General features: G+C 34.3%; 2 protein-coding genes across 3 annotated transcripts in view; one reads left to right on the top strand and one right to left on the bottom strand.

The window, feature by feature from the left end:
* Positions 1 to 15,149, bottom strand: part of LOC111055522 (pre-mRNA-splicing factor ATP-dependent RNA helicase DHX16) — a 37,458-nt gene extending 22,309 nt beyond the window's left edge. The window contains exons 1-10 of the mRNA XM_022342738.2: positions 14,910 to 15,149; positions 12,457 to 12,587; positions 11,523 to 11,703; positions 9,840 to 9,966; positions 8,274 to 8,474; positions 6,820 to 6,936; positions 6,068 to 6,247; positions 3,934 to 4,049; positions 2,966 to 3,141; positions 787 to 1,073 (exon numbers count right to left, since the gene is read on the bottom strand). Coding sequence (XP_022198430.2) covers positions 787 to 1,073; positions 2,966 to 3,141; positions 3,934 to 4,049; positions 6,068 to 6,247; positions 6,820 to 6,936; positions 8,274 to 8,474; positions 9,840 to 9,966; positions 11,523 to 11,703; positions 12,457 to 12,580 — 1,509 coding nt within the window. The 5' untranslated portion in view covers positions 12,581 to 12,587; positions 14,910 to 15,149. The remainder of the gene's footprint in view (positions 1 to 786; positions 1,074 to 2,965; positions 3,142 to 3,933; positions 4,050 to 6,067; positions 6,248 to 6,819; positions 6,937 to 8,273; positions 8,475 to 9,839; positions 9,967 to 11,522; positions 11,704 to 12,456; positions 12,588 to 14,909) is intronic.
* An 837-nt stretch (positions 15,150 to 15,986) lies between these two features.
* Positions 15,987 to 25,667, top strand: LOC111055515 (uncharacterized protein C18orf19 homolog A). Of its 2 annotated transcripts, XM_022342732.2 has the most exons (5): positions 15,987 to 16,459; positions 18,474 to 18,729; positions 20,580 to 20,734; positions 22,927 to 23,104; positions 25,016 to 25,667. In XM_022342732.2, exons 1-5 carry the CDS (start codon positions 16,294 to 16,296, stop codon positions 25,149 to 25,151), a joined length of 891 nt encoding a protein of 296 aa, XP_022198424.2. In that variant the 5' UTR covers positions 15,987 to 16,293; the 3' UTR covers positions 25,152 to 25,667. The 2 variants fall into 2 exon arrangements, with proteins under 2 accessions (XP_022198424.2, XP_022198425.2); XM_022342733.2 differs by lacking the exon at positions 22,927 to 23,104.
* The last annotated feature ends 1,195 nt before the right edge of the window (positions 25,668 to 26,862 follow it).

Genomic DNA, 26,862 nt, shown 5'->3' with positions numbered 1-26,862 from the left:
GACTGTCTACATGGACGTATAGAAGTTGGCGACCGAGGTGTTGGTGTCATTGTACCGGCGCGGAACTTGAGACAGTACCATCAATTTCATGCCGTTCTTAGAAGCTGCACTGCTCCATTAGAAAGATGCGTTGCAATTGGTAATAAACTGTCAAATCAAATCGATTTTTTTGAAGTGTCGAGAATTTTTAAAAGGAGAATAAGATCCTTCCAGGAACCTATCCAACAGTTATGAGTTTCAAAACACATTTTTTATGACAGTTGGAATAAATAAAGGCCACTTGTGCCGTTCTATTGCACGCAAATTGCCTAAGCATATACTCACTAGTCACTTGGCGCCATAAGGTGGAACGGGTTGGCTGTAAGGGGTGATGTGGAGGCCAACTATTATTATTATTTTTTTTCTGTAAGTTGACCATGAATACTGGTTAGAGTGGTCAACTTAGTTCCTACTTTTTTAAATTGTAATTTGCTATGTTTTTTGTGAAAGGAATCAATAAAATTTCAATTGAAAATATCTCAATATGTTAGCTTTACAACAATTCAATCAATTGTCCTATCCAATTATTCGTCAAGGAAAAACTATTTTAGTGAGTTGTTTGGAAAAATAATTCTTTCAAACTGTCTCCTCCAGATGTTTGATATACATTTGTATGCGTAATTGTATTGTTCTAAAAATTTTCTATGTAGTCACTGATAAAAAATATATTATTGAGATAATGAGTAGGCCCTATTCAAGCCACCTATCTAGAAGGAACTACTAGTCGTAGAGACCATTAGGCGTTACCTTTCTAGCATTTGGTGGCGTGGGCAGGAAAATCTTTGCCTGCATATCACTGGGTAGGTTGGAATAGACAGGCAATATGAGCAGCTCCTTGATACGAGACCCGAGCCTGCGCACTCTGTCCTGCAGCAGCTCCTGGCAGGTTTCGATCTCCTCCTGACCGGTGAGGAAGACCAGGATGTCTCCCAGCGGCTGAGTGGCGTGGATCTGCAGGATCGAAACGACACATGCGTCCACGTAGTCAGCCTCGGGCGCCTTTGTGTAGTAGATATCCACCGGAAATCTACGGCCTACAAGGAGAACAAGCATTATCAAATTATGATATTAGTGTAATGCATGTTATCACAATCAACTCTAATAGGATGTCCCGCCTAGGGAGAAGGGCAACGTCGCATGTATTTATTTTGCCAACCTGTCAGCCCGAGTTGAAAGCAGAGAAAAGCGAGAGGAAATTCCAAAATATGTTGAAATATCTTCTTAAATTGTATGAAATCTGGGCTACTTGTTTTTATTTATAAAATAGAATTATAGTACCTTTTTTATATTAATAAAATAATAGATTAATAATACAGATTCTAACAACTAGTTTCAGTATTCATACCATCTTCAGGATAATAATTATTTTATAAATATAATTATAAAATTTTATAATTATTAATAAATCTATTATTTCATTAACTTCAAAAAAGGGTACTATAGTATTCTATTTTATAAATGTTGAAATATATTGAGTTAAGGTTGTCACACACTTAGCTAGAAATACGGCGGAAGACGTAGCCGTTATATCTTCCCAGCTACGCTACGCTGGTGAGAACGGAACAGATTGCGTAGTGTGAATTAACATTGGAAAGAAAGGACGGCTACGTCTTCTAAAGACGTATTTCTAGCTACACGTAGCCGGGTGTGTGATGTTATGACCTTTATGCATTGTATGCTGCAGCTGCCAGCTGATTTTAGACAGTATTACCATAGAGAAACAATAGCTTGAGTAGATATCCCATGGTATAGGGCGTTTATGTCGCAAATTTTACTGTTATCTCAAGTCGATTACTATAGATTATTGTAGATTCTTACTGTTTTGGCCGGGTGAGAGTGTATGAATGGCACAATATGAGAGACTACCAGCGTCACTTTTTGGGAAAGAAATACGTGGACTATAGGCTTGAGATAACAGTAAAAGTTGCGACATAAACGCCCTATACCATGGGATATCTACTCAAGCTACTCAAGCTATTGTTTCTCTATGGTATTACCAACAGTGTTCTAGCTGGACCTGATATGAATAGGAGGTCCTGGTTCTAGACAGTGTTGTCAATCCGTTGGACTTGGCTTTCTACTGGAGGTGGTTAAAAGTTGTGATGATAATCAAAACAAAGTTTTACTTATACCATCAGTCCAACAATTACCAAATATCATGTGCTTTAATACAGAGTGAAACGCATGATTTTCGAACTGCTAGTAATCGGTGACGGGAGGGGGTATTGACCTTGAACAAATGTTGGCAGACGACACATACAATGCCATTTCACATTTCAGTCGCTATGGAGCATTGGAACGTACTACATAGTATGTTCGCTGTCGATCAGTTTTTTTAGAAACAATGAATCTGTAGTCACAGTGCAAAGTCTTTTCCATCAATATTTTAGAGTTGGACGTTGAAGTGCAGTAACTGATCGAAATACTGTACTACGAAGGGTTGCAGCGTTTGGAAGCACTGATTTTTTTATGAAAAAGAATTTTTATTCTATACTGAATTATGGTGTTTACTTTGTCATTCATTAAAATTAAAATGTCAATTTATGTGCACTCATTATAACTCCAATCTTTTGAATATTCTATTTTCCATTATTTCTCAAGTATATCGTAGATGCTATGATTGAGTTCAAATTGAATTTGAGCAGGATCTTCTCAATGAATCATCCTTGAAAAAGATTTTCAAAACTTTGTTCTCAGATGTAACTTACTCAATGAAAAAAAATCATTGCCTAACATAAAAGAATAAGAATAAAGCACGGCACCCATGTTTTCTTTATTATACGATTTTTGATGAATTTGAATTTGTTTTCAGACCTCATCAACAACATTTTTATTAATATTGATAGAATTATACTAAAATATTGTATTTGAGGGAAGAGACATGTATCAACTTTAGAAAAAATGGCGATTGAAAGCCAATAATTACCCGGAATCCTGAAGATGGGTGCATCGTCGAAAAACTCGGAGAATTTCTGAGCATCCAGTGTGGCGCTTGATATGAGCAGCTTCAAGTCTGGTCTGAATCGGGCTACATCTTTCACCAAACCGAACAGTATATCAGTGTGCAGCGTCCTCTCGTGAGCTTCATCAATTATCATAACACTGCAAAACACAAACATCATAGTTTATATAATCTGTACAATGAATCGGTTCAACTGTTTACATGAAAACATTACTGTACTAGCATGCAGCGATTTTTCTAGCATCAATCCAACTATAAGGCTCAACTCACACTTACGCGACTCAGGTCGAGAAGAAACTCGACTCTAGTCGAGAGCATGTGTTTTCAAATGGTGACGTCGTGGAGACTAGAATCGACTGGTCTGAGAGTGTCACCATTTGGAAACACACGCTCTCCACTAGAGTCGAGTCTCTTCTCGACCTGAGTAGCGTAAGTATAAGTTGAGCCTAATAGTCCGGTCGCTGTAATAAGCCACACGGGAATATTGATAGAATCTATATTATGCAACAAGAACAGCATTGTTCTTTCTCTAGCAATGACAGGGGCATAAATGGGGAATATAGTAGCATTTTTAGTATTTAGTACATTGCTGGAAAGAAGCAGAACGGACTTCACAAATACTTAAATACTTAATGATCACAAATACTTAAATTAGCAGACTGATTCTGATTTTGTATTAAATTATCATCTATAATATCCTTATATAATTTCCACATCACATTCAGTCTGCCTGCTACGATTGAATTTAAATATGTTACCTGCCGTCAAAAGCTCTTACTTGACAAAACCTGTGAAGGAAATTGTGATGAGTAGAATAACAAGGCCTACTATTATTTCAATTGTATTCTAGTGACTTCAGTGAATTGTATTCTAGTGTAAATCAATACAAACTTGCTAAAATTATTGTTTTCCAACAAACTCAATTCACTCACCTGTAAGATTGCAGATCTGGCTCGGAAAGGAATTCTCTGTGTAAAGTACCATCCGTCATGTATTTCAAAAACGTTCTTTCTGATGTACAGTCTTCAAACCTAATAGTGTATCCAACCTTGAAACATATAATTAGAGCAGTATTTAGATCCCAAAGACAAGGTCATACTGATTGCAATTAAATATTATTGAGAAGACCTTATGTCCTCAATGAAAACTGAATTCTTTTTACAATATTTGTCGGATTGTCGACGTTATCACATAATCGCTTGGATTCACTAGTAGCCAATTTTTTGCAATATTATTTCATAACAACTGAACTGTTAATTTATTCTTTTTTCTACAATGAAGCACAGATTGGGAGAGAAAAACTAAGATTTGATCTATTTCTCTCCCAAATTTAGGTAGCATTTAGGTCCGGTTTCCGAGCTCCGGATTTGGCTAAGTTCTAGACTTTGAACAGCTGGAATCAGAAAATTGGCTTTCCGAAACGGGGCGTAGTCGCAGTCATTGTCATAGTCACGTTTGAATTATATTTCGAAAAACTAGAAAATTGAACACAAAATAGAATAAAGAGAAAATAGTATGAAGTTTCAGTTATTTTGAATTATTTAGGAATGTTTAATTTCGTCAAGGAAAAAGGTTTTCAATTATAGAAATGAGAAAATAAAAACTGCGACTACTGTTATAAAAGCTGCGACTACGCCCCGAATATAGAAATTGGCCATGTTTTGTGTATTGGGATATGGGCTTAAGTACACTCAACAATAAATTTTTCATTTTTCGACCGAATTTGACTTATGATGAATGGTTTTGAACCGCCTTGACGAGCCGAGAAGAATGAAGTGTAGTAGAATGAAGTGTAGTAGAATGAAATGAGAATGAAATCTGAGCATTGTGTCAAGAGTTATAAGTGTTTGAAATTTTGATCCTTGAGGTGTCCTTAAGCGCGCCCCTCCACTAGGAAATACTGAAATGGAGTGCATCTAACGGGTGATCTTCATAGAACATAATCTCATGAACATATTTCATTGTGCGAAATATCAATGTGAGGACAATGTAGTTGGTGATGATGGTGGAAGCTGAAAATTAGGTGTTTTTCACAATACAAGGAGCATTATCAGGTGTACCTGGAAATCTATATGAGATAGAGCGCTCTACCTGATCTCAGATAGTAGAGCTCAAAAATACGCCCAGAGTGATTTTTAATTATACATCTAAATGGTAACAATCGGAAGATATTGTTGATCAAAAACTAAAATTCATCATAATTGAATTTTTCTTCAAATTTCACTCATTTTTGAAAAATCATAACTCAGTACTCATTGGAGATAGAGAGTTCCGAATGATCTCATTTTATTCATAATTTTATAATCTAAAAAAAGGCGAGAGCCAATTTTTCTGTCCGATTACGAGACTTGGCGGAAATAGCTGAAAACTGGAAAATCAGCCGAAAATACGAGGTTTTTGAGCCACCCTGAATCTAGCACAAGGAAATTTTGCATGACGAAATTGGTTCTGGACTTCTCTTATATACCCAAAAAATATATTAGAAAATCAGAACTACAATATAAATTGCAAGCACACCCCCTTTTTTATGTCTATATTGACTGGACTAGTGCCCATTCATTCATGCACAGGACTTTTTTAAACTTTACACAGTTTACAAAGTAGGTTCTAAAAATATTCTGGGGAAATTTCAGCTCCCTAACCTTTATAGAAACAAAATGGCGGCATATTGAAAATTTTACCAATTCATTAAAATTTTCAATATACCGCCATTTTTTTCTACAAAGGTTAGGGAGCTTATATTTTCCCAGAATATTTTTAGAACCTACTTTGTAAACTGTGTAAAATTTGAAAAAGTTCGGGGCATGAATGGGCACGTAATATAAAATTAAACGTGTAAACCTCTTCGTGGGACACGGTGTATACTATATCAATAACTTCCATTTTAGCTTTGTACATCAATTGTTTTAAAGGACTATTTAAATTCAGAACAAAACGAATTTACCCTTTTGAGATCCGATGTACAATATGCAGTGTTTTATCTGAATTGCATGCATGGTTTGATACTTGACTATAAATTGATAGCAAACGAGATGGTATAATATTTCAATTTTTGTCATCACTCACCTCATTTCCTAACTTGACACCCATCTCCTCAGCTACACGAGCCGACACTGACATGGCCGCCACTCTCCTCGGCTGAGTGCAGCCTATCTTCTTCTTGTCTTTTGTGAACCCGGCTTGGTGCAAATACTGCGGGATCTGGGTGGTTTTTCCTGACCCTGTTTCCCCTTCAATGATCAACACCTGGGAAAAATAACAATTATTAGTAAAACATGCATACTTAGTTTAAAAATGGGTCATCAAATTGATCATCAAATGGTCATAAATAAATCATCAAATGGATTATTTTGTGTGACAGATACAATAGCAATGAGGGTATACAAGAGCATACAAGATACAACTCAAATAAAAATATAAATCTCAGTACCCTTTTTAATTATTTTGCCACAACATGTTTCGGACACTAAAGCCATTTTCAAATGATTTCAAGATTTATATTTGTATTTATATTAAAAGTAGCCCTAAGGAAAAAAAGACAAGATACAACTCTTTTAGAGGTCAATAATTTCGATTTCTTCAATCATATACAGAGAAATAAGATGCAAACTTGTGATAGCTTTATTATTCAAGAAAAATACTACCGTGTTTCAAGTTTATAGTCAAAAGTTGAGGAAATTATTTTCCAACAAATATCTCATGACGATAAGAGTGCTTATTAGATATTTAAAATCATACAATAATTTATTCAGTTTGAATGAGTTGTTTAATTATAATTGGAAGAATCTTACGAATAATGATAACCATATAAACCGTACTTGATGATTCCTGATTGCTTCAATGAGGTCTTCTTTGAATGGGTAAATTGGAAGGCTCTTCTGAGTTTCTTCAATATTCATTTTCCTCCTCTGGGCTTCAGAAATCTCTGGTTGGTCCTACATAACAAAAACACCACGTTTAAATTGAACATAAATCTGGTTTTCAAATGGAGGCTTCAAAGCTTCAGTCTAATTTTAATGGGTGTTCTGAAATAAATCAAGTATTTGAAAATTATCTCGTTGGAATAGCAGAGAGTAGTTTTTGAAATATTTTATTGAAGTTGATGGTGACAAAAAAAATTCTATTGATGATACTAGATAAGAAATAACTCTCTGAAAATACCTCTAGATCTATATATATAAAAGCGAAATGGCACTCACTCACAGACTAACTGACTGACTGACTCACTCACTCGCAGAACTTAAAATCTACCGGACCAAAAACGTTCAAATTTGGTAGGTATATTCAGTTGGCCCTTTAGAGGCGCACTAAGAACGGATTTGGAAAAATTTCCAAAGATACGCCAAAAATTTGCGTTTTTCCAGCGTTTTCTCAGCTTCATCGAAAACAAATGAACAGAAAATGTTCAAACTTAGTACAGAAGCTCAGCTAGGGTGTAATAATGTTGTGTTAAAAGGTATTTGCAATAACGTCAAATATACGCCCAAAATTAGCGTGTTTCCAGCGTTTTTTTGCTTTTTCTCAGATTTATCGAGAACAAATAAACAGAAATCGTTCAAATTTAGAACAGAAGCTAAGCTAGGGTGTAATAATGTTGTGTTAGAAGGAATTTGAAATAACGCCAAAGATACGCCCAAAATCTGCGATTTTCCAGCGTTTTTTGCGCTTTCTCAGCTTTATCGAGAACAAATGAACAGAACATGTTCAAATATACTACAGTAGCTCAGCTGGGGAGTAATAATGTTATGTTAGGAGGAATTTTAAATAACGCCAAAGATACGCCCAAAATTAATGTTTTTTGCGTTTTCTCAGTTCTTTCATCAAGTGTCATCAATAGACAGAAAATGTTCAAAGTTGGTACAGCTAGGGTCTAAAAATGTAGTGATGAGGTGACTTCAATATTTCATTTAAGATACGCCCAAAATCAGCGTTTTCAAGTATGCTGAAATGAAAAATGCAGGCGAGCGAAGCGAGCCCGCTGATCCCATTTTTGGACGATCCAGTCGGGGGTCGAGGGGGCGGAGCTCCCTGGCTAGCCGGATATGGCGAGCGAAGCTCTCTGAAAATACCTCTGGATATTGAATACTTCTGTTTTAATCGATTTTAGAATCGTACTTAGTATCTGGTTCGAAATATGTAAACACAGCTATTGATTCTTTGTTCATAACATTTTGAGCTATATTGATTTTCATTGATAACGAGGTATCTTGATAAAAATCAAGAAGAATTTCCATGAAAAAGGGGGGAAAATGAAACATTTTCAATAACTTACCTTCTCTTTATTTCCAGGCAAACTCAAAGCTTGGATAAATTCTATTTGATTATCAAGCACCAAGTCATATTCCTCCTTGATTTCCCTATGCTTAGCTCCAAAGTGGAACACTGCCGAAGACATCTGCTCTTCCTCCCATTTTCGCTGTTCATAGTATGGAACTTTTTCTTTATCGTCGAGTTCACTGTACTGATCTTTGGACTGGAAAAAGACATTTTATGTTAACAAGTGAAGCATGGACAACTATTGAATATTCAATAAACAGTTCAAAACTTGGACAAGATAAAATACAAACACATATACTGTACTGCGGTCCACGTTATAATGGCAGTATTTGATCAACTTTGATTTTGCTATCCTTGTCTATCATTCCACAAAATAGGTGGTACTATCATTTTTTAGCTGCATAAAGATGCCAAATATGTTTTTGACAATATGGAAATATAATTAATTAAGGCAGAGAACAGGCAACGCTGCTCTTCTATCTTTATCCACTGCCATTATAACGTGGACCTCACTATAGGTTTATTTCATTTAGTTTGATGCAATTTTATTCAACATATTTACAATCAAAGAATTGTATGTAAGTTAGGAAACAAAATATTGTGAATCCGAATACAAAGAAATACTTTAATGATGAGGAAAATTAATTGAAATTTATCTGATTATATTATGTGGTGTTGGTTGTGTAATGAAACACATGCAAATTAAGTTATATTTGTTATTAATCTGCTAATTGATCTGATTTACAAAAAGGTTACAACAATAATAATACTAATAAAACGTGCAGACATGGAAAACTCAGCCAAGTCATTTTTTCTCGGCAATAAAAACTTGACAAGTACGGAAAGGTTTCTGAGGGTGGTGGAAACCTAATAGATTATTCATTTTATTTTTTAAAACCCCAGTCATTTCTTTTCAAAATTGCTATCATTATGTGTTACGAAAGAAGGCAAATAACAACAACTCACGACACACTGATTGAAACAGGAATTTATTTATTATGATGGTTTCTATTTTCAAGTGAATAAAATACGTTTATATTATAGTTGCTGTGTTGTGAATCCACTTCCTTTCCCACAATTAATTTAAACTTCGAATTAAACAGTTTTGTAGTAGAAACACTTAGGCTGGTCACACACCGATTAGTCAAGACAAGACTAGTCACGTTTAGTCACAATACTTCACATTGCTGCTTGACGCAACACAATGGTTAGTCATTGCAATTAGACATGACTCCATAAGCAACTATGTGAAGTATTGTGACTAAACGTGACTAGTCTTGTCTTGACTAATCGGTGTGTGACCAGCCTTACTTTTTAGAAGTGACGAAGTTTCGACCTGTTGTTGGTCATCTTCAGACTGGGAGAACTCAAATTATTCCTTTTGAATTTTCCCTCAATCTGAAAATGTTTAACAGGCCAAAACATCGTCAGTGCTGAAAAGTAAGTGTTTCCACTACAAAAAACTGTTTAATTCGAATTTTGTATTATAGTTGTTAGAATTGTGTGTTGTAATTGAATGATTTATGATAGTCAATGAGCTTAATGAGTAAAAATGACTTACTTCCTTGCTGTCTTGAGGCATATGGTACCTCTGTACCCTTTCCAGCTCTCTTGCCTTTTCATGTTCCTTAGCTAGTGACAGAATATTTTTCTTATGCTCTCTGTCCCGACGTTCCCGCTCAGTTAAACTGCAAACAAATACAGTTGAAACTAAACAATAATTCAAATCAGAAAACTTGAAAATTAAAAAATTGATAAGGAAATTCAAAAAGAAGTGGTCCGGAGTCGAGTGTCCATTAAAAGATGAAATCCAAAAGATTCCCAACTTTCGAGCACTTTCAATCTGCTAATCAATGCTTCTGAGTAGAGCACTGAGTCTCATATAAAAACATTTCCAATTTGATGTTTTATTCATAGAAATAAAATAGTGTGTAACATAAGATTATATAAGCGATCAACATGTACAGTGATTTAGTGAATTGAAAGTGAAAAATAAAGTTAAAGTTAATGGAGAAATGAGAAGTAAGCTCAGGAAAAATTACTATACCAACAATAGAGATCAATTGTAATGATTCGGAAAAACATTTGAATTCTAAACTAGTATTAGAATAATATCCTACTAATACTTTTTTTTCAAGTATGACAGTCGTAAGGCCCATTGACGGCTTAAATTATATATTCAGGCGGTGGGACCTTCCCGCAAGGGACTCCCCACCAACAAAAGCCATACGAATTTACTTTTTAATACTTTTTTGATAATTCAATCATTTTTATAATTAAAATTAATTTATCAAATTCTTGTATGTCGCTACAGCCCATGGTGAGCCTTGGCCTCCACAACTATCAACCTCCATGCATCTCTATCGTTGACTATGCCTCTCCATCCCCTCACTCACAAACTCCTAACATCAATTAGCACCTCATCCAGCCATCTTTTCCTGGGTCTCCCTCTCTGTCTCCTATTGTGAAGCCTTTCCCGCATCATAATTTTAGGGATTCTGCCCGAAGTCATTCTTTCCACATGACCCAACCACCTGATTCATTGAGCCTTTATAAATCGAACCATGGTCTGTCCTTCCCTCAGGTCTTTCAACCCCTGTCGTAATGGGCCATAAATTTTCCGCAGTACTTTTCTTTCAAAGACATGGAGTTTGTTTTTATCTTTCTCAGTCATTGTTCATGTCTCCGAGCCATAGGTCACTACAGGGCGTAATAAGCTGAGATATAATTTTACTTTCGCCTCTCTGCTAATCAGACGGCTCCTGAATAGGCTTGCATTCGCGTAAAATGCTCTATTTCCAGCTTGGATCCTTTCACAGATGGTCTCACTCATTTCGTTTTTCTTAATCAGTGTTAACCCGAGATACTTGACTACTCCTTCTATTTCATTCCTATCTATAACTAAATTCCTTTTATGCCTCTTGTTCCACCTTCCTGAAGGTTTTCTTTAGTACTGTGGCGTCTCTAGCTAATATTGCTACATCATCAGCATAGGCGCATATTTGAGTTGCTTTGTGGAAGAGGGTGCCCCCCTGGTCTACATTCTTCAATACACTGTGCAGAGCAATATTGAAAAGAGTCGCCGACAAGCTATCTCCATGTTTCACTCCACCATTGAATTGAAATACCTCACTTACACTTTTCCCCACCTTTATTATACCTCTTGTGTCATTCAAACTGATCCGAATCATTTATCAACTAGTAAACAAAGACAAATAGTAGAACGGTGGTTCCACCTACTCACTCTTGTTCATTGAAAAGATATTCATCATCGATGATATCGGCTTCTAGTTCTGCTACTTTGTCATCTTTTCTTTTTTCCAAGTATTTTCTTCGTGATTCTAAACGCAGGTGTGGCACTATTTTTTCCCGGCTCTCATTTTCCAATTTTAGCCTCTTGGCGGCTTCTTCATACGCCCTCTTATCTGTAAAATAAATCAAAACCATGTCATGAAATAATTCATTTCGGAATAATATGACATGAACATAGATACTTCTGATAGATTTTTTATAGACTTGAAAGTTTCTTACAATAAAAAAGGTCTACAATACAATTTACATTATTTTTAAATAATACAGTAAAATTGTAAAGGAAAAATGCCTATCCTTCATCACTTTTATTAGCACTAGTCTGTATGCATGCAATACTAATTTAGCCTTTATGAATGATCAATATCCATATTATTTTGAATGGGACGCTAATCATGATTTTGAATAAAGCTAGATAATATCCGATCATTTAACCTGTTGTAATTTTCAAAACGTATATGATTTATTTCTAATTTAGTCTATTACAATAAAAAATATTTTTTAAGTAGATAGATGATTCATGTCTATCAATTTATTTTTTTTACAAAATAATAATAATATCGAGGGACCTGACTGGCTCAGGTCTGGTGTGAGAGTTTTTAGGCCGCAACTGATCAATTTCAGGCCCTCTGACATGACCTAACGACTGCTATTTAGGCAGCCGGGACCGACGGCTTAACGTGTCCATTCGAAACACGGGAGTGGCCCGAGATTTTGCCCGGGCCGGGATTTGAACCCGGGCCTCTGAATCATAAAGCCAGCATCTGATCCATTCGACTACGACCATTCCTATGAATGAATTTTATAAAATGACAAGTGCAAACGATCATCTAGTGTTTATATTATGTTAAGTATGGGGCAAAGTATACCTGAGCGTGAGTTGATGTTCCTTGTCTTCTCTTTATCTTTCTTTTTAAGCCTCTCTGCAAATTCATCTCGTTTTCGTCTGTCATCCTCACTATCACTGGTACTCTCAGCGCTTGATTTACCCATTTTTTATCTGAAAAATTTTGAAATGATGATTTTATAACCAAATAGGAATAATTACATAAAATAGTAATTCACATCTTAAAACTGAAATTGCCAATGTACATTGTCCAAAGCAAGCCTTTGAAATTCACATAACAGCTCATAAGTGTCTTACACTTTGAAATCCCCTTTTCTCTGATGCACAGCATGGCTTTAGTAGCGGAAAATCTACGTTTACAGCTGTCTCAGAAATGATTGATTATATCGTTAAAGACTTTGAGAAGAGGGATCTTGTGCACCTGGTCCTTGCTGATCTGAGCAAGGCCTCACATTGCGTACCTCATGGAATCCTTCCTGAGAAGCTTGCCAAGTATGGACTTGGTGTTGAGGTGCTTGTGACCCTCAAGTCCAACTTGACTGGAAGAAAGCAGATCATATCCATTGGAGAAGCTCTCCCACAGCCGATGCAGGTTGATCATAGCGTACCACAGGGATCGGTGATGGGCCCTCTTCTTGGCCATGATCAATGATCTTGGGCTCCTTGGAGCGACGCTGATGTTTGCGGATGACACCACAATCTTCTCCAGAGGGCAAACGGTTGAATAGGCTGGTTTACGGGCTCAGCATTTTGATAATGCCAAGCAGTGGCTTGAGAGAAAAAGACTCTGCATGAATGGGAAGAAGGCTCAGCATCTAGTCTGTGGGCTTTGCAGCGTTGCTGAGTTAGCTCATAAATCAGCAGTAAGACTCCTGGGATTTGTCATTGAAGTTAGCATGGGCAGACCACATCGATGGAGTTTGCACCAGGCTTGCGCGGGCAACTGTACTTGCTGCGTAGGCTCAGAGCCCTCCTCAGCAGAAAAGATTTAGTGATGGTGTACTCCGACCTTTTTCATTCCCATCATCTGTATGAACTCCTGCTGTGGGGGCATGCGGCGAGTTGTAAGAGTGTTCTGATGCTCCAGAAGAAAGCACTTCGAGTGATCACCTCAGCAGGGCATCGTGAGCACTGTAGACCAATCTTTGTTGAACTGAACATCCTTACGGTCTTCAACCAGTATATAAAGTCCAATCTGCTGCATGTCAAGAGCACCGAGACTGTCATATGCTGAGAGCTGATCTTCATTCACATATTACAAGAAGGAAACTTGAAATTGACATACCAACAAGAGAAACGACTCCTCTAACTATGTAACAGGTGCGGCAGTCAATCGGGTGATTTTGCAACAGCGCTTGTGTTCGTTTGGCTGGAGTGGGGAGAACGATGCTACGCCCATCGTGTAGAAAACTTGAAAGCATTTTAGTAGCAATGGAGCAGTGGACAGGAGCACAGCGTGCTTATGCCGTAAAAGCATTTTATAAAAATTCTATAAAAATCGAGACATGGGGATATCGTATTGCTTTTAGAAACAAAATTGAGATCTGGCTGAAGAAAAATTTTGATGCGCACAAGAGCAATTTAGTTTTACCTGCAATCTTGCTTTTTTGACGCCATCTATCCAGTAAATTGGTCATGGATCTGAAGAAGGAATCAAGGAATTAATTTAACATCTATTCATATTTTTATGTCAATAGGCCAATTACAATGAGGGTAGATAATTTAAAATAAACAGTTTATGAATCAACTGTAGGGTAGCTTTAGTTCGCACACACACTAGATGCGTTTTGGATAATCACAATGGTAAATTGGTCCTGTACAACGTCTACTAGTGAACGGCAATATTGTTTCTGTGTGCCAAAGGCTTTAATATTTCTAGAATTTGGGGTTGATTCAAAGCTGAAGTGTTTAAAAAGATATTTATTTATACATTCATAAATACAATATCATTCTTAACTTATTATAAATGATTGAGAAAGGACAAACAGGTTTAAAGCCCAAAATTTATTGTTCCATTTAAAAATTTTGATATGAATAATAAACGTTTTTATGATGAATGATAAAATATTCAGGTTTTTTTTTTACTGACAAGATCTACCCAGAAATGGGTACACGTTCAAAATATTGCATATCATATCAAACTTATCACAAACATATCATTGACTTGACCATTGTCATTATCAAGTTTCAGCAGATACATTGAAATGCTAAGTTAAGTTCTTAAAAAAATTTACCAAAGAATAATTTGAATTTTTATAACATTAAAAATCGGACAATTTATTATTCTGTTTCGTTATAATTTAATTGAATTGTTTTACTTGGGCAATGGATTCGGTACCTAGCAAAATACAACAGATTTAATTACAAATAAAGGAGCATAGTTCATGAAATATCAGAAATTAAGCATAAATAAGTTATTTATCATTATAATTTTTTAATATTTACATTGAAATAAAATTATAAAATATAACTTACCTTTTAATAGGCCAAGCAACGATCCACAAACAATATAAACATAACCACAAATACAGAAATTACAATAATCCAGTATGCAGAATCCACAGAGGAAAAAAGCAAGAAAGAATGATGATTAATACGAACAAACTGTATGTCAGCCATTCAAGAATCCTATTTGTTACCAAAGTGAGCAATTGCAATGATAATAATTTACTATTGGAAAACAATGAATGTATGTGGCTGCGCCATCTTGTAAGAAATTAAAATTACCGCTACTTGGGTATTCAGAACAGCCACAGAGAAAGAAAAGTATTCCTTCTACTTTGTGGAACAGCTTAAACTGAAGACTGAAGAACTGCTAATATAAATAAATCAATTGTTGCTTCAGTAAAGTCTACGTTATAATAATAATAATGACAGTGTTTGATTTACAATAGTAATGCTATCCTTGTCTATCATTCAACAAAGCGGATAGCGCTATTTCTTACTCGCTATGCTCTGTTGCCAGATCGTCTTTCAACAATGTGGAATTGATAATTAATTAACAAAATATTCAATTTTAATTATGTAAATTCATTATAAAATTATTTAAAAATATAATTTTTTGCTCAATAAAATATGTGTGATTATTTTTAACGAGAATAGACAGTTAATATTACATTAATAAACCTGTATCAGCTGTTCTGTCTATATAAGGAAATGACAAGACAGAGGATCGGCTCCTTTTTCTCCTATCTTTCACTACTACCTTTATAACGTGGACCTCAATGTAGACGGCACTCATTATAAATATAGTGAGGTCCACGTTATAATGACAGTATTTTATCAACTTTGGTTTTGCTATCCTTGTCTATCATTTGACAAAGCCGGTGGTTATATCATTTTCTAGGTCCACAACGATGCCAATTATGTTTTTGACGATGTAAAAATATAATTAATTAATACAGAGAATCGGCATTGCTATTCTTTTTAGCCACTACCATTATAACGTGGACCTAACTATAGACTTTCTTTCAAGATGGCAAATTTTGGTGTCAGGCTACTAACCGATTTTCCGTTCTGTATGTATTCTGTGGTATCCCAATCACAAAAGAAAAGCAGCTGATTGATTTGGTACAAGAATCAAGAAACAGAAATACAGTCGACACTCGTCAACGAGCAGTCGAATCTATTTTCCTACGTTGTATCAGAATTAAATAGTTTACTCTCCAGAGATTGAATATTTTATAATCTGATTCAAAGTTATTTCTTTCTAAAGTTGAATTTGATGTAATCATATTCAAGGAATCTGTTACGAAACATTTTATTTTGAAATGAATCCACTCCATCTTTTTTTGAAGGTTATGTTATTTGATAATCCTGTAATGTAAAGATTTTTCCAAGATAAATTTATCAACTCAAAATGAATTCAATAGCTAGAAATGTTTTAGATAATATGAGAAATTGCCTTTGTAAAAGTAGTAAAATTCGACCATCTCAAGGATTCAATATCTCTTTGTCAGCCGAACGTTGTTCCACAAATTTCACCATCGTAATTCAAAAGAGAGTATTTTCCTGTCAAAATAAAGGTGAGTGATTGATTATAGAATATAAATACTTTTTTGCTAAGTTATGATTCACTTGTCAATACAGATTTATCTAAATTTCTTGCTGTCGATTTCGTACCATACGCCTATTATTCTGAAGAAATCGTTAGCTTACACATTTTGCATTGTATTCCATTCACCAATAGTATATTTCAAAGAAAACTTGAGTTAAATAATAGTGCAAATAATTAAAATTGAAATGCCATTATTTTTGTTATTAATAGATACCCAATTAAGTAGGTAGGCCTATCTTGAATCCTCAATTAACTGTAAAAGTGATTGGCAAGGGCAATAACCAATTTGATTTACAGAAAAAATGTATAATCTGCATTACCGTACTGCATTATTATTCATGTTTAATAAAACAATATTGTTTAATTAACAAAAGGTGTAAAAGTCGAAGTCCATAGATTCTTACATAAAATAGTGTTCAGTAAAATTTTCTAAGGCCTATATCAATAATAGTTTTTAAGATATAGGCTAACGATATTTTTGAAACTAGTCATCAACTATAAAACTATCAAAGGCCCAGTTGCACAAAATCCGGTTAAATTTTTATCATGATTAATTTTACAAGAATCAATCAGAGAATGCTTTTTTGAAAAGAACGTTTCTCTGATTGGCTCTTGTTAAATTATTCTCGATTCAAATTTTAACCGGCTTTTGTGCAACTGGGCCAAAATCTAATTCTAATGAGGTTCGAAGGAGGAAGAAATTTCCAATAAGATTCATATAGGTCTAATTTGTTTTTTTGTTTGACGTTATTGAACTTTTTATGAACGCTCAAAGTTAAAAAAGTACATTCGTCGAGTTCAAAGTGAAATTTCAAACTGTTTGAACGATCATAAGAAGTTCAAAAACGTTGAACAAGGAACAAATATATGAATATTATTAGAAATTTCTTCTTGGATTTTGACTAATAGTTTTCTAGCTATTACCATTTTTCGAAAATATCGAAAAATCTATGTATCTTAGAAACTAAGGCCGATAAAAGAACGAGTTTCGTGTTTTCAACTGCTGAGTTTGTGCGCCCGCGTGGCTAAATAGCTCACATGTGCGCAGAGTTGATGCTGATTTGAATGAGGGTGGTTGCTGGTGTCATAAAATCAACGCCTCAGAATGGCTCCCGGTGCCAAGTCACATTCCACCCCCCAACCTCCGACGCATGAATGCTCTAACAAGAGAGTTCAATAAGATCCTGCAAAATCAAAACTTGCAAATACATGAGGATATAGAACATGCCAATCAAATCCGTCTGGCGTCTCCCACCAGAACAGCATTACATGCTCTGTATGGTGTTTTCAGTTCAACAGACACCTGGCAACAAGAGTGACATGCAAGGCAAATCGATCTTGTCCTATGTATCACCCAAAAGCCACCAGGTTTTGATTTGTCACGCAAACTGTGGTCAGTTCTTAACAGGATCAGAACTCAGCATGGAAGATGCGCAACCTATGCGTTGCACAAGTGGGGAAAAGCTCCAATACCTTTTTGTGAGTGTGGCGCTGTTCAAACTATAAGGCACATTGTAGAACAGTGCACAAGAACAGCTTATGAGGCAGGCTGGATAACTTCCTGCTTCCTGGTAGCTACGCCAGATGAAGTAACATATTTAAATAGACTAGATATATAACATTTAAAAATTTTCCTTTTTATTTGTGCTCCACCTTTTTTACTTTCCTTGCCCTATTACCATAGGTAAGGAAAGTATTGCTTTCCAAAAAAAATTAAGGTACCCTAATTTCAAGTTTTCTATACGTTTCAAGGTACCCTGAGTCCAAAACATGATTTTTTAAAACTTGTGACTAAGATAACTTCATTGTTGACATGTGTGACTTGTGTTAGATAACATAAAGATTTGTGTGTCATGGCGCCATATGCTAAATAAATAACCATTCGAAATTTTTGTCGCAAATTTCATGAAGAATGTATGGTTTTCGATTGTTATACCTTTCGTAGGACACTCTGTGTAATAGTTTGAACTTTCATTTTACAGCTTTATTGCAAAATTCTCTTGATAATCTTCTGAAGAGAGACGTTTATTCTGGACCGAATACTCTGATAAACGCATCAAAACCAGCAGCGAACTTGAAATGCTACTGCACAAGCCCCAGGAAGGATGAAGAACAGAAGCCACTTTCAATATTTCAAAAGTTCAAGGCGTTGTACAGAGATTATTGGTACGTTCTGGTTCCAGTGCACATGGCAACATCGGCTGTGTGGTTTGGAGGATTCTATTACATGGCGAAAAGGTATGTCTATTTCCCTAACTATAGGAGCGTCATAGACGCGTTGAATTTATTTGGCTCGTCTTCAGAATGAATGATCTCTTATGGGGCGCATCTATTAAGCTAGTATAGTTGACCTCATAAAAGAAATTTATCTTGTAAAAAGCTGAAAAAATTTAACGAGTCTATGACGCTCGTATAGTTGGGCCTATATGATCTTGGTCTCATTTCAATGCCTTCAAAGTATGTCGTAATATATGGATTACTAAATTTATACTGATTGATTATTAAATTGGCTTGTCTAGAGGAGTAATATTAAAATAAATCAACTGCCATATTAAGAATATATTATATTATGTCATTATCTCCATAAGAATTCAACTTAGTAACTGTAATTAGGCATATTCAAGTATTAAATCTACATTAGATACAGGAATGTTGTGGATTTTATTCATATTAAGGTGAAGAAAGAGAAAATGATGCCCACATGTTCGTTTCTTACACGGTAATTCAATCCAAGTTGATTATTTGTAAACAGCAAATATGTTTTGTTCTTCATTGTAATTTTGTATGTATCTTACTCGCCCTATTATTGAATTCTAATCGTACAAAGTTGACCATATGAAACGTGAAACGCCTTCATTATTGTACCTGACAAACATGGGACCTTGTTCAATGTTTATGTTTTATGTTCACCCTATTTTATTTTCTCAATTAATAAAGGTACCCTGTATTGGATCGTTAACCGTTGTTTTGTTATAAGCCACATCTGAATTGGTCCATTGGAACGGACCAATTTGTCTACATCCAGTGGAACTAGAAAATATGTTTGCTTGAATACAATAGCAAAAACCATGGGATTATATGTGAAGGTGCTGTGTGCTGGATACAATTGTAGCTGACCATCAGGCTATGATTTATTACCATCAGGATGATTTTGGACATTCCAAATGGTTTGGAGACTACAAATTTCGTAATCGAAGGATTGATAATTATAATTTGATTCTCTTTTCTGGAGCACAGAAAGAGTGGACTGGTACCTTGTTATCAACTGTGACGACCCAAAAATACTTTTTGTCAATTTTCAATAAGTTTTTAGAGTTCTTCAATGATTTATTCGCATCAAAATCAAAGTAGCCTGCAGTGAAGATGAGAGGCTCCAGGAAGAAAGTTGATAAATCCTGGTACACAAATTAGCTTGATAAGATCAGAACTCTGGTTGTCATTGCCAATACTCTTCACAAGAATAGTTCATGTGCTGAAATTGAAACAAGTGAAAATTACTACTCTGCTTACCTTCGGCTCAAGAGGATCTTTTACCAGGAAGTTAGCTGTGCCATAAAGGCTAACAATGAGGGGTTGGTAAACAGTGCTTCAAACCCCTGAAAGGCTGTTTGGGGCATCATCAATAGTTCAAATATTAGGGCTAAAGTGGAGGCATTTACAGAATCTATAAAGAGTGCTATAGACCATGATCCTGTACATGATCATTCTCCAAGTGGAAAAGAATAACTCCAATAGATGCGACTGATATTGTAAGCAGTAGGTTCTACGAGGAATTATTATATGTGGATAAAGCTTCAAGCCTCAAGCAGCCTTCCAAGGGGGGTTAGAAAGCAGAGTGGTTCTATCAACCTTCAGGTCTCTCTTCAAGTAGTAGCCGTAGGATAATAAAAATAAATGAACATAATAATTACGATTCATAAAAATTACCTGATCTGTGCGATCCTTTGAGAAGGTTCTGCTGCGAAGGGTCAACCTGTTGCGTTTACAACTTCCAAACTAGTATTGGTGATGTAAATGTCTACATTTTATTATGATACCTAGGCCCTCCACATAAGTCAAATCTTGAAATATTTGTTTGTTTTTGGTAGTGGTGTGGACATAATCCCAATATTGGAGTTCCTGAGAGTCAGTGACACGATAATTGATAAATTTCGCAGTGAACATTTTGAAAAAGCCGGATACGTTGCTCTGGCTTTTGCATTCTACAAATTGGCCACGCCCCTACGCTATGCATCTACATTGGGTGAGTTGAATCTTTATATCAAGTATTCAGAGCTACTATAAAAATTATTATTTATACTTTTTTGTCCACCTTTTATTAAATATAGTCAACTTAGAACATATATGCATCCAAAATAATAATTTATTATTCATTTATCGAATCAGCCCGATAAGAATCAAGTTCAGAATTGCACTTTTTCATATTGTAAATTTAGTTATTATACCATTCTCAATTCTTCAAGATCTTACCTCAACCCAAATACATACCTTAGAGGTCCATATGGGTTATTAAACCAAATGCTTATATACTTGTACTTGTATACTGTATATTATGTACTTGTTTTGAGGAATAAAAAAATAATTTGAATTTCAACTCATAAATTGTTAGTTTTGAATAAAAAAGCCGGCAAGGTTGGTCTAGATGTCTGGGGCGTCAAAACTTTCAGTCTGCTAGTACCGCCTAGTTCGTGGGTTCTTATCTTGCCGGTGCATGATAATCTAATAAAAATTAAATTACAACTTCACAATTGAAACTACAATTAAAACTTTATAGTGGATTAAAGTTGAGGTTTTAAACAGTGACGGTTGATCATTATCTCATCAATCACCCACACACTTTCCATTACCCACAAACAGACAAAAATATTATGTAGGCATCATTCGCAATACAATAAAAAATGAAATGAAAGTTTTAAATAAGAATTATATGTAGCCGCATAAGCCATGTCATCAAACCACCTTGGAAATTGAAGTCGCTTGTTGTATTGTTCTAAGTACATGTAATGATAATTATATAGGACTAAAAAACTATGCAATCAAAATAAATGTGGCATATAAAAAAATAATGACTAGATGAATTGCCAATAAAAAATTATGTTTGCCGATTTCTGTAGCTCAATTAGAAAAATATATTGACTCATTTGATGGTTTGAAACTTTAGACCTCGTCCAGCAATAGTACTGTAATTTGGCTCAATGCTGATAGAATGGTGATAGAATATTTCTTAGGCGTTGTTTTATAGGAGCTGACTTCATACACCCTGTTGAAAAATACATTTTAGCTTATAGTTATTAAGAATAAATAAGATTGTGAGTATCGAAATCGAAAACTTGGATTTTCCATAGTAGGCCATTGAAATCATTATATGGGGTTTCGTAGTACTCTATATTATGAGAAACAAAATGGTATTTTTATTTATACATTTATAGTTCAATTTCATATTCTCAACTATGAATGATTGGGAAAGGAAAGACAGGCTTAAAGCCCAAAACTGTTTCTATTTCCATCCTATTGCAATTTTTTTCAGATATCATTTAAACCTTACACAATTTCTATCGTAGCTCGGATTAATTGGTTTAATAATTGGTGTTTCATAAATGGCATTGCTATTATTACTCTTATCTCATATCTCCCTCGTCAATATTGCAATCACGTTGTCTCATCCTACCAGTGATCTCTCTATCCGATAAATCTTCAATAGACGTTTGTATACATTCTTACACAAGATGTGAATATGAACTTGCATGACTGCTTTTGAAGTTTGTTGGATGCGTGTAATCATGCAAAAGCTGAGCATTACTAGCATCATGTTCCATATTTATCAATTTTTTAAAAGCTTAATATTTCTCTGGCAAATTTATCTTAAAGCTGACATTTCCTGTACAGATATTTCTTCTTCTGAATGTTTTCTTATTATTTCTGAGGATGATTGATGCTTGAAGTAGAGTTTTAATTTATTTCTTCTGCGAAATTATCTTGATTTTATTTCACAAATCCATGGAATATTTTGTGCATGATTTAGTCCATCTCACCCCATCTTATAATTATGTTTTTGTATTACATTCTAATTTTACATTTTGTTTTTGGAAAGCTTTTTATAAACGCTCATATTGTGAGAATGTTTCAGTTATTTCCCTAATGTGTTTCTTTTTATTTTGGCCCCTTTCAAATGTAATATTCCTCTTTCTTTTGGTCCTGTCAGTGTCTTTCAATTTTCCAAAATTTATCAGTGTCTTTTTCTGTTTGATAATTATTTCTTAGTCTTTATTGGAAAACCATAGTATCTCATTTCTAATATACCTGACCATTTCTGGGGTTTCAACATGCTTTCTTCAAGGAACTCGCTCAAAGTTGTTTCGAGACATTCTCTTCACTATTCATTGCCTTGACGATAAGTGGAAAGCTTTTTGATGATTTAGACATTTTATTTTGCAGGTGGAACAACCGTGGCTATAAATTATTTGAAAAAATGGGGCTTTATTAAACCTATCCCTTCCAATCAAAAGCTGAAAGAAATGTGTATGGAACAGAAACAGGTTTTAATTGATAGAAAGAACCAATTAAAAGACAATGTGATTAAAAACAAACTCTCACTCATTGAGAAAAAGAATCGGTAAATATTTTTAAAAATCATGATTCTTTAATGACCTATTAACATTGCAACATTATTGTTATTTCAAAATAAATGGTTCCCAGTCATCTGCATTTCCCTCTCTTATATTACCGTATGTTCTTGATTTTTTTCTTCATACATTAATGGACTGATCCATACAGTAATGGACTGATCCATACAGTAATGGACTGATTAAGCTGCATGTTGTGTTTGAAAAGAAACAAAACATTGTCTACAAAAGCCCACCCAAATTCAAAATTCTACAAAAATCAAAATTGGTCTATGAAATACAAAATTCCAGTAGAATTGGTTAGCCAAATCCTATAAACTTTCAGCAATTCTTGCTCGATTTTCGATTTCTCTTTTCCCCTATCCGTTATTCCTTCCATCTCAATATTCTAAGATTACTATTAATTTCTTTTAATCCCCTTAATTTTGTTTCAAATTTTGTCTACTCCATAATAATCCTGTAAAAATTGGCATTTGGGTTTGATTTTGTATTCTTGTTTGGTTAAATTTTTACAACCAAGTTGTTTTCCCCAACCTTTTTTCGTCAAATTTTGCTCTTTATTTTTCTTTCTTCTCATAGAGTATTCTAATCCTAATGTAAGTAGTTTTATGCACTTTTTTACCTTTCTGCACTGAAGTTGAAATAATTACTAAAAAGATCCAAATTTTAAATAAAAAAGGTGTTTGAAGCGATCAATACGTATTATTGCATTTTGTTTGAGTATTGACGATTCTGCACTTTTTTGTCTGAGGAGTGTAGATGATTGTTTGGGAGAAGAATGTTAGATACCTACATCAATCCTTATTTTTAAGACTTTTTTCAAAATTCAGTATTCATCAAATAAATACAGAATAACTTACAACATTTTGGTCAACACCAACACCAACCTTCTTGAAAAACTACATATAACATCATTTTGGAACTCATATTTTTTATTCGTATTGAACTTATGATAAAACTTCTTCTGGTATACATTTTTCAAAACATTTCCTGGTTGATGTAAATATTTACTAACAATCTCTCAGTTGAATTACTAAATGATTACTGCTAATTGTGTGTTAACCCATTGTGAATTTATCTGTATCAGCTCCAAATTATTAGTTTATTTGGATCCAATTAATTATTGTATGTAAAGAATGTATAATTTTTTAGTCCACTGAAAAATGATGAAAAATATAATAATGTTATCATGCTGAAAAGTCATGATTCAATTGAAATTCTATGGAAAATCCAAGTTTTCTCATTCAGCTCACAGAAAGAAGTGCATAGAACAAAATTGTAGATTACAATATATACTGTCTTATACACTTATATACAATACAGCAAAATTATAATACAGCAAATTACAATAAATAAAATGAAAAAATTACAGCAAATAAATAAAATTACAATACAACAAAATTATCGTACAGAAAAGAAGCGAATAGGTGTAAATAATTGTAAACTTTTCAATAAAGGGCTATAGTATTACTATTTCATCATCAAAATAATATTAAGATATATTCCTTTTTTGTGGGATTTTTCCTCTCCTGATTCAAAACATAATTCACTTTTGTATTGAACAATTTATATTATTAATGCCGATGTGTTGCGAAAAAATTTAATATTGATAAATTTTATTATATTCTTTTCGAGCTTGATCGCATAAGGGATAAATTTATATTAAATTGTAGTATAATCGTTAGATTCATTCTCAAAGACAAGATTTGTCATACCTAATTGAAGGTATGACCTGATTCCTGATTTTTACATTCAAAGATCCAAAATTAAAAAATACGTATTATTCTCTTGGATTGACGGTATGAAAAAATTTAGGATATGTTGACATTCGAATGTTTTTATATGCATCCCCTTAAAAAAACTGTGAGTCTTCTTAATTTCGCGGTTTGTTTGTATTTCAGGTGGAACAACCGTGTTCATAAGGCACTTAAAAACGTGGGGCTACCTGAAGCCGATTCCTCCAAAAGAGCAGCTAAAAGAAATGTGTCTCGAACAAAAAAGGATTCTAATGGACAAAAAGGATCAAATAAAAAATAACGTCCTGATTAAAAAGAACTCACTGATTGAAACGAAGAATCAACTGTCGAAAATCAAAGACAATGTCTTGAATCCCTTGGAGAGAGTACCAACTCAGGGAAAAATAAAATAATGGAAGTACAGATTATTTCTGTTGTCAATGAATATGCAAGTATGTAACATGCGTCAGTATGTACATTATACGCTTCTATGATCGTAGTGTGTAACATAGAGCTATTGTGTTGAACATTTTGAATTTTATGTGGTATTTAGTTCAAGGTGGCCATGTTTCATAGAAAATTATATCGATTGTTGATCAATAAACTGTTCACCTTATATTCTAGTGCAATTTATGATTATATTCCAAAACTTCTTCCACTAATAATTTTTCACTACTACATCGTTCATAGGTCAAATACTGAAAGATGATTAGCTTATTGATTTACTAGCTACTAGTAAAATGTGCTGAATAATGTTTCATTCTCTCCAAGTTGAAGATTCTTGGTATCAATATAATATTATAGTAATATACAACTATGAAGGTGTTGTGATTTATCTCATTTCCTTTTCAAGATTTTAGAATACTGTTCAAGTTCTATAATTTCTATTCGCAGACTTAAAGATGGAATTCTACTCTAAATTATCGCGATGAAGAATTCGATAGTATTATCAATTTCAACCCTATTCAAGAATTGAGCTGATCTTGGAAAGCAAACCTACAGCAAACTATCGACAAAATCATGCGATGAAAGTGATGCCACAAAATGTAGCATTGTAAACTTTTTTGAATGGAAATGAAAAAAATCATCTTTTTAAAGATACTGAAATCCAACCATAAAGGCATTTATACGGTAAATCCATTCGGCCGAAAGTAAACTTATTGTTGAATGAAGTTCCAATAAATTGACTAGATTCCCCAAGAGAGAAATAAACTATCATTACTGTCCCAAATGTACAGTACATTAAAATAATTCAATGTGAAAATATACGTTTCCTTGGAAATTTATTGAATCTATCCATAAAATGAGCAGAGAAGAAAAACGTTCGCAAGATAGGATGTGGTAGCAAGTTCACCACTTGTTCTTTGACGAGTGATCCAGACAAATATACAACACATTTTTAATAAAAAAATTTTAACGACTAGTTTCGACCTACTTTGACCATTTTCAAGTTAAAATATTTCAACTTATAGACATTTTCAACCACCTACTTTCAACCTATATTTCAACCTACTTTGACCATTTTCAAGTTGAAATATTTCACCTTATAGACATTTTAATTTGAAAATTGCCAAAGTAGGTCGAAATAAGTCCTTAATTTTTTTTAATAAAAGGGTCCTACAAGTTTTATATTGTCTATTAATTTGAATAAAGTAGCCCATAAGTGATTTTATGAAACACATTTTTGTATTTCTATTATTACACTGTGATTGGTCCATAGCATATCAACTCGCCTTTCTATGTAGTTCACATCCCATATTTTAAGTGTTTTTATACTGTACAGCTGTAGGCTACTTCTATGAACTTTGGTGTATTTTTTTCCTCGAGAGGAAAGAATAGCTGAATAGGTGTACTGCAATAGCACAGTATACATACAGTATGGAAACTTGGCTAGTCCCTGACGCCAAAATCCGCCATCTTGTTAGGAAGCGCCGCATTGTAATAGTATGGTGGTAGGTTCGGATCACTTTAATGATCCGGATCAATTGATCTCTCTTCACTGCCACGAGCCA

The sequence above is a fragment of the Nilaparvata lugens genome, chromosome 3 (assembly GCF_014356525.2).
Source record: "Nilaparvata lugens isolate BPH chromosome 3, ASM1435652v1, whole genome shotgun sequence".
In the NCBI taxonomy this organism is placed as follows: Eukaryota; Metazoa; Arthropoda; class Insecta; order Hemiptera; family Delphacidae; genus Nilaparvata; species Nilaparvata lugens.
The sequence above is the reverse complement of the archived record's forward strand: the minus strand, read 5'-3'. Positions and strand labels throughout refer to the sequence as shown.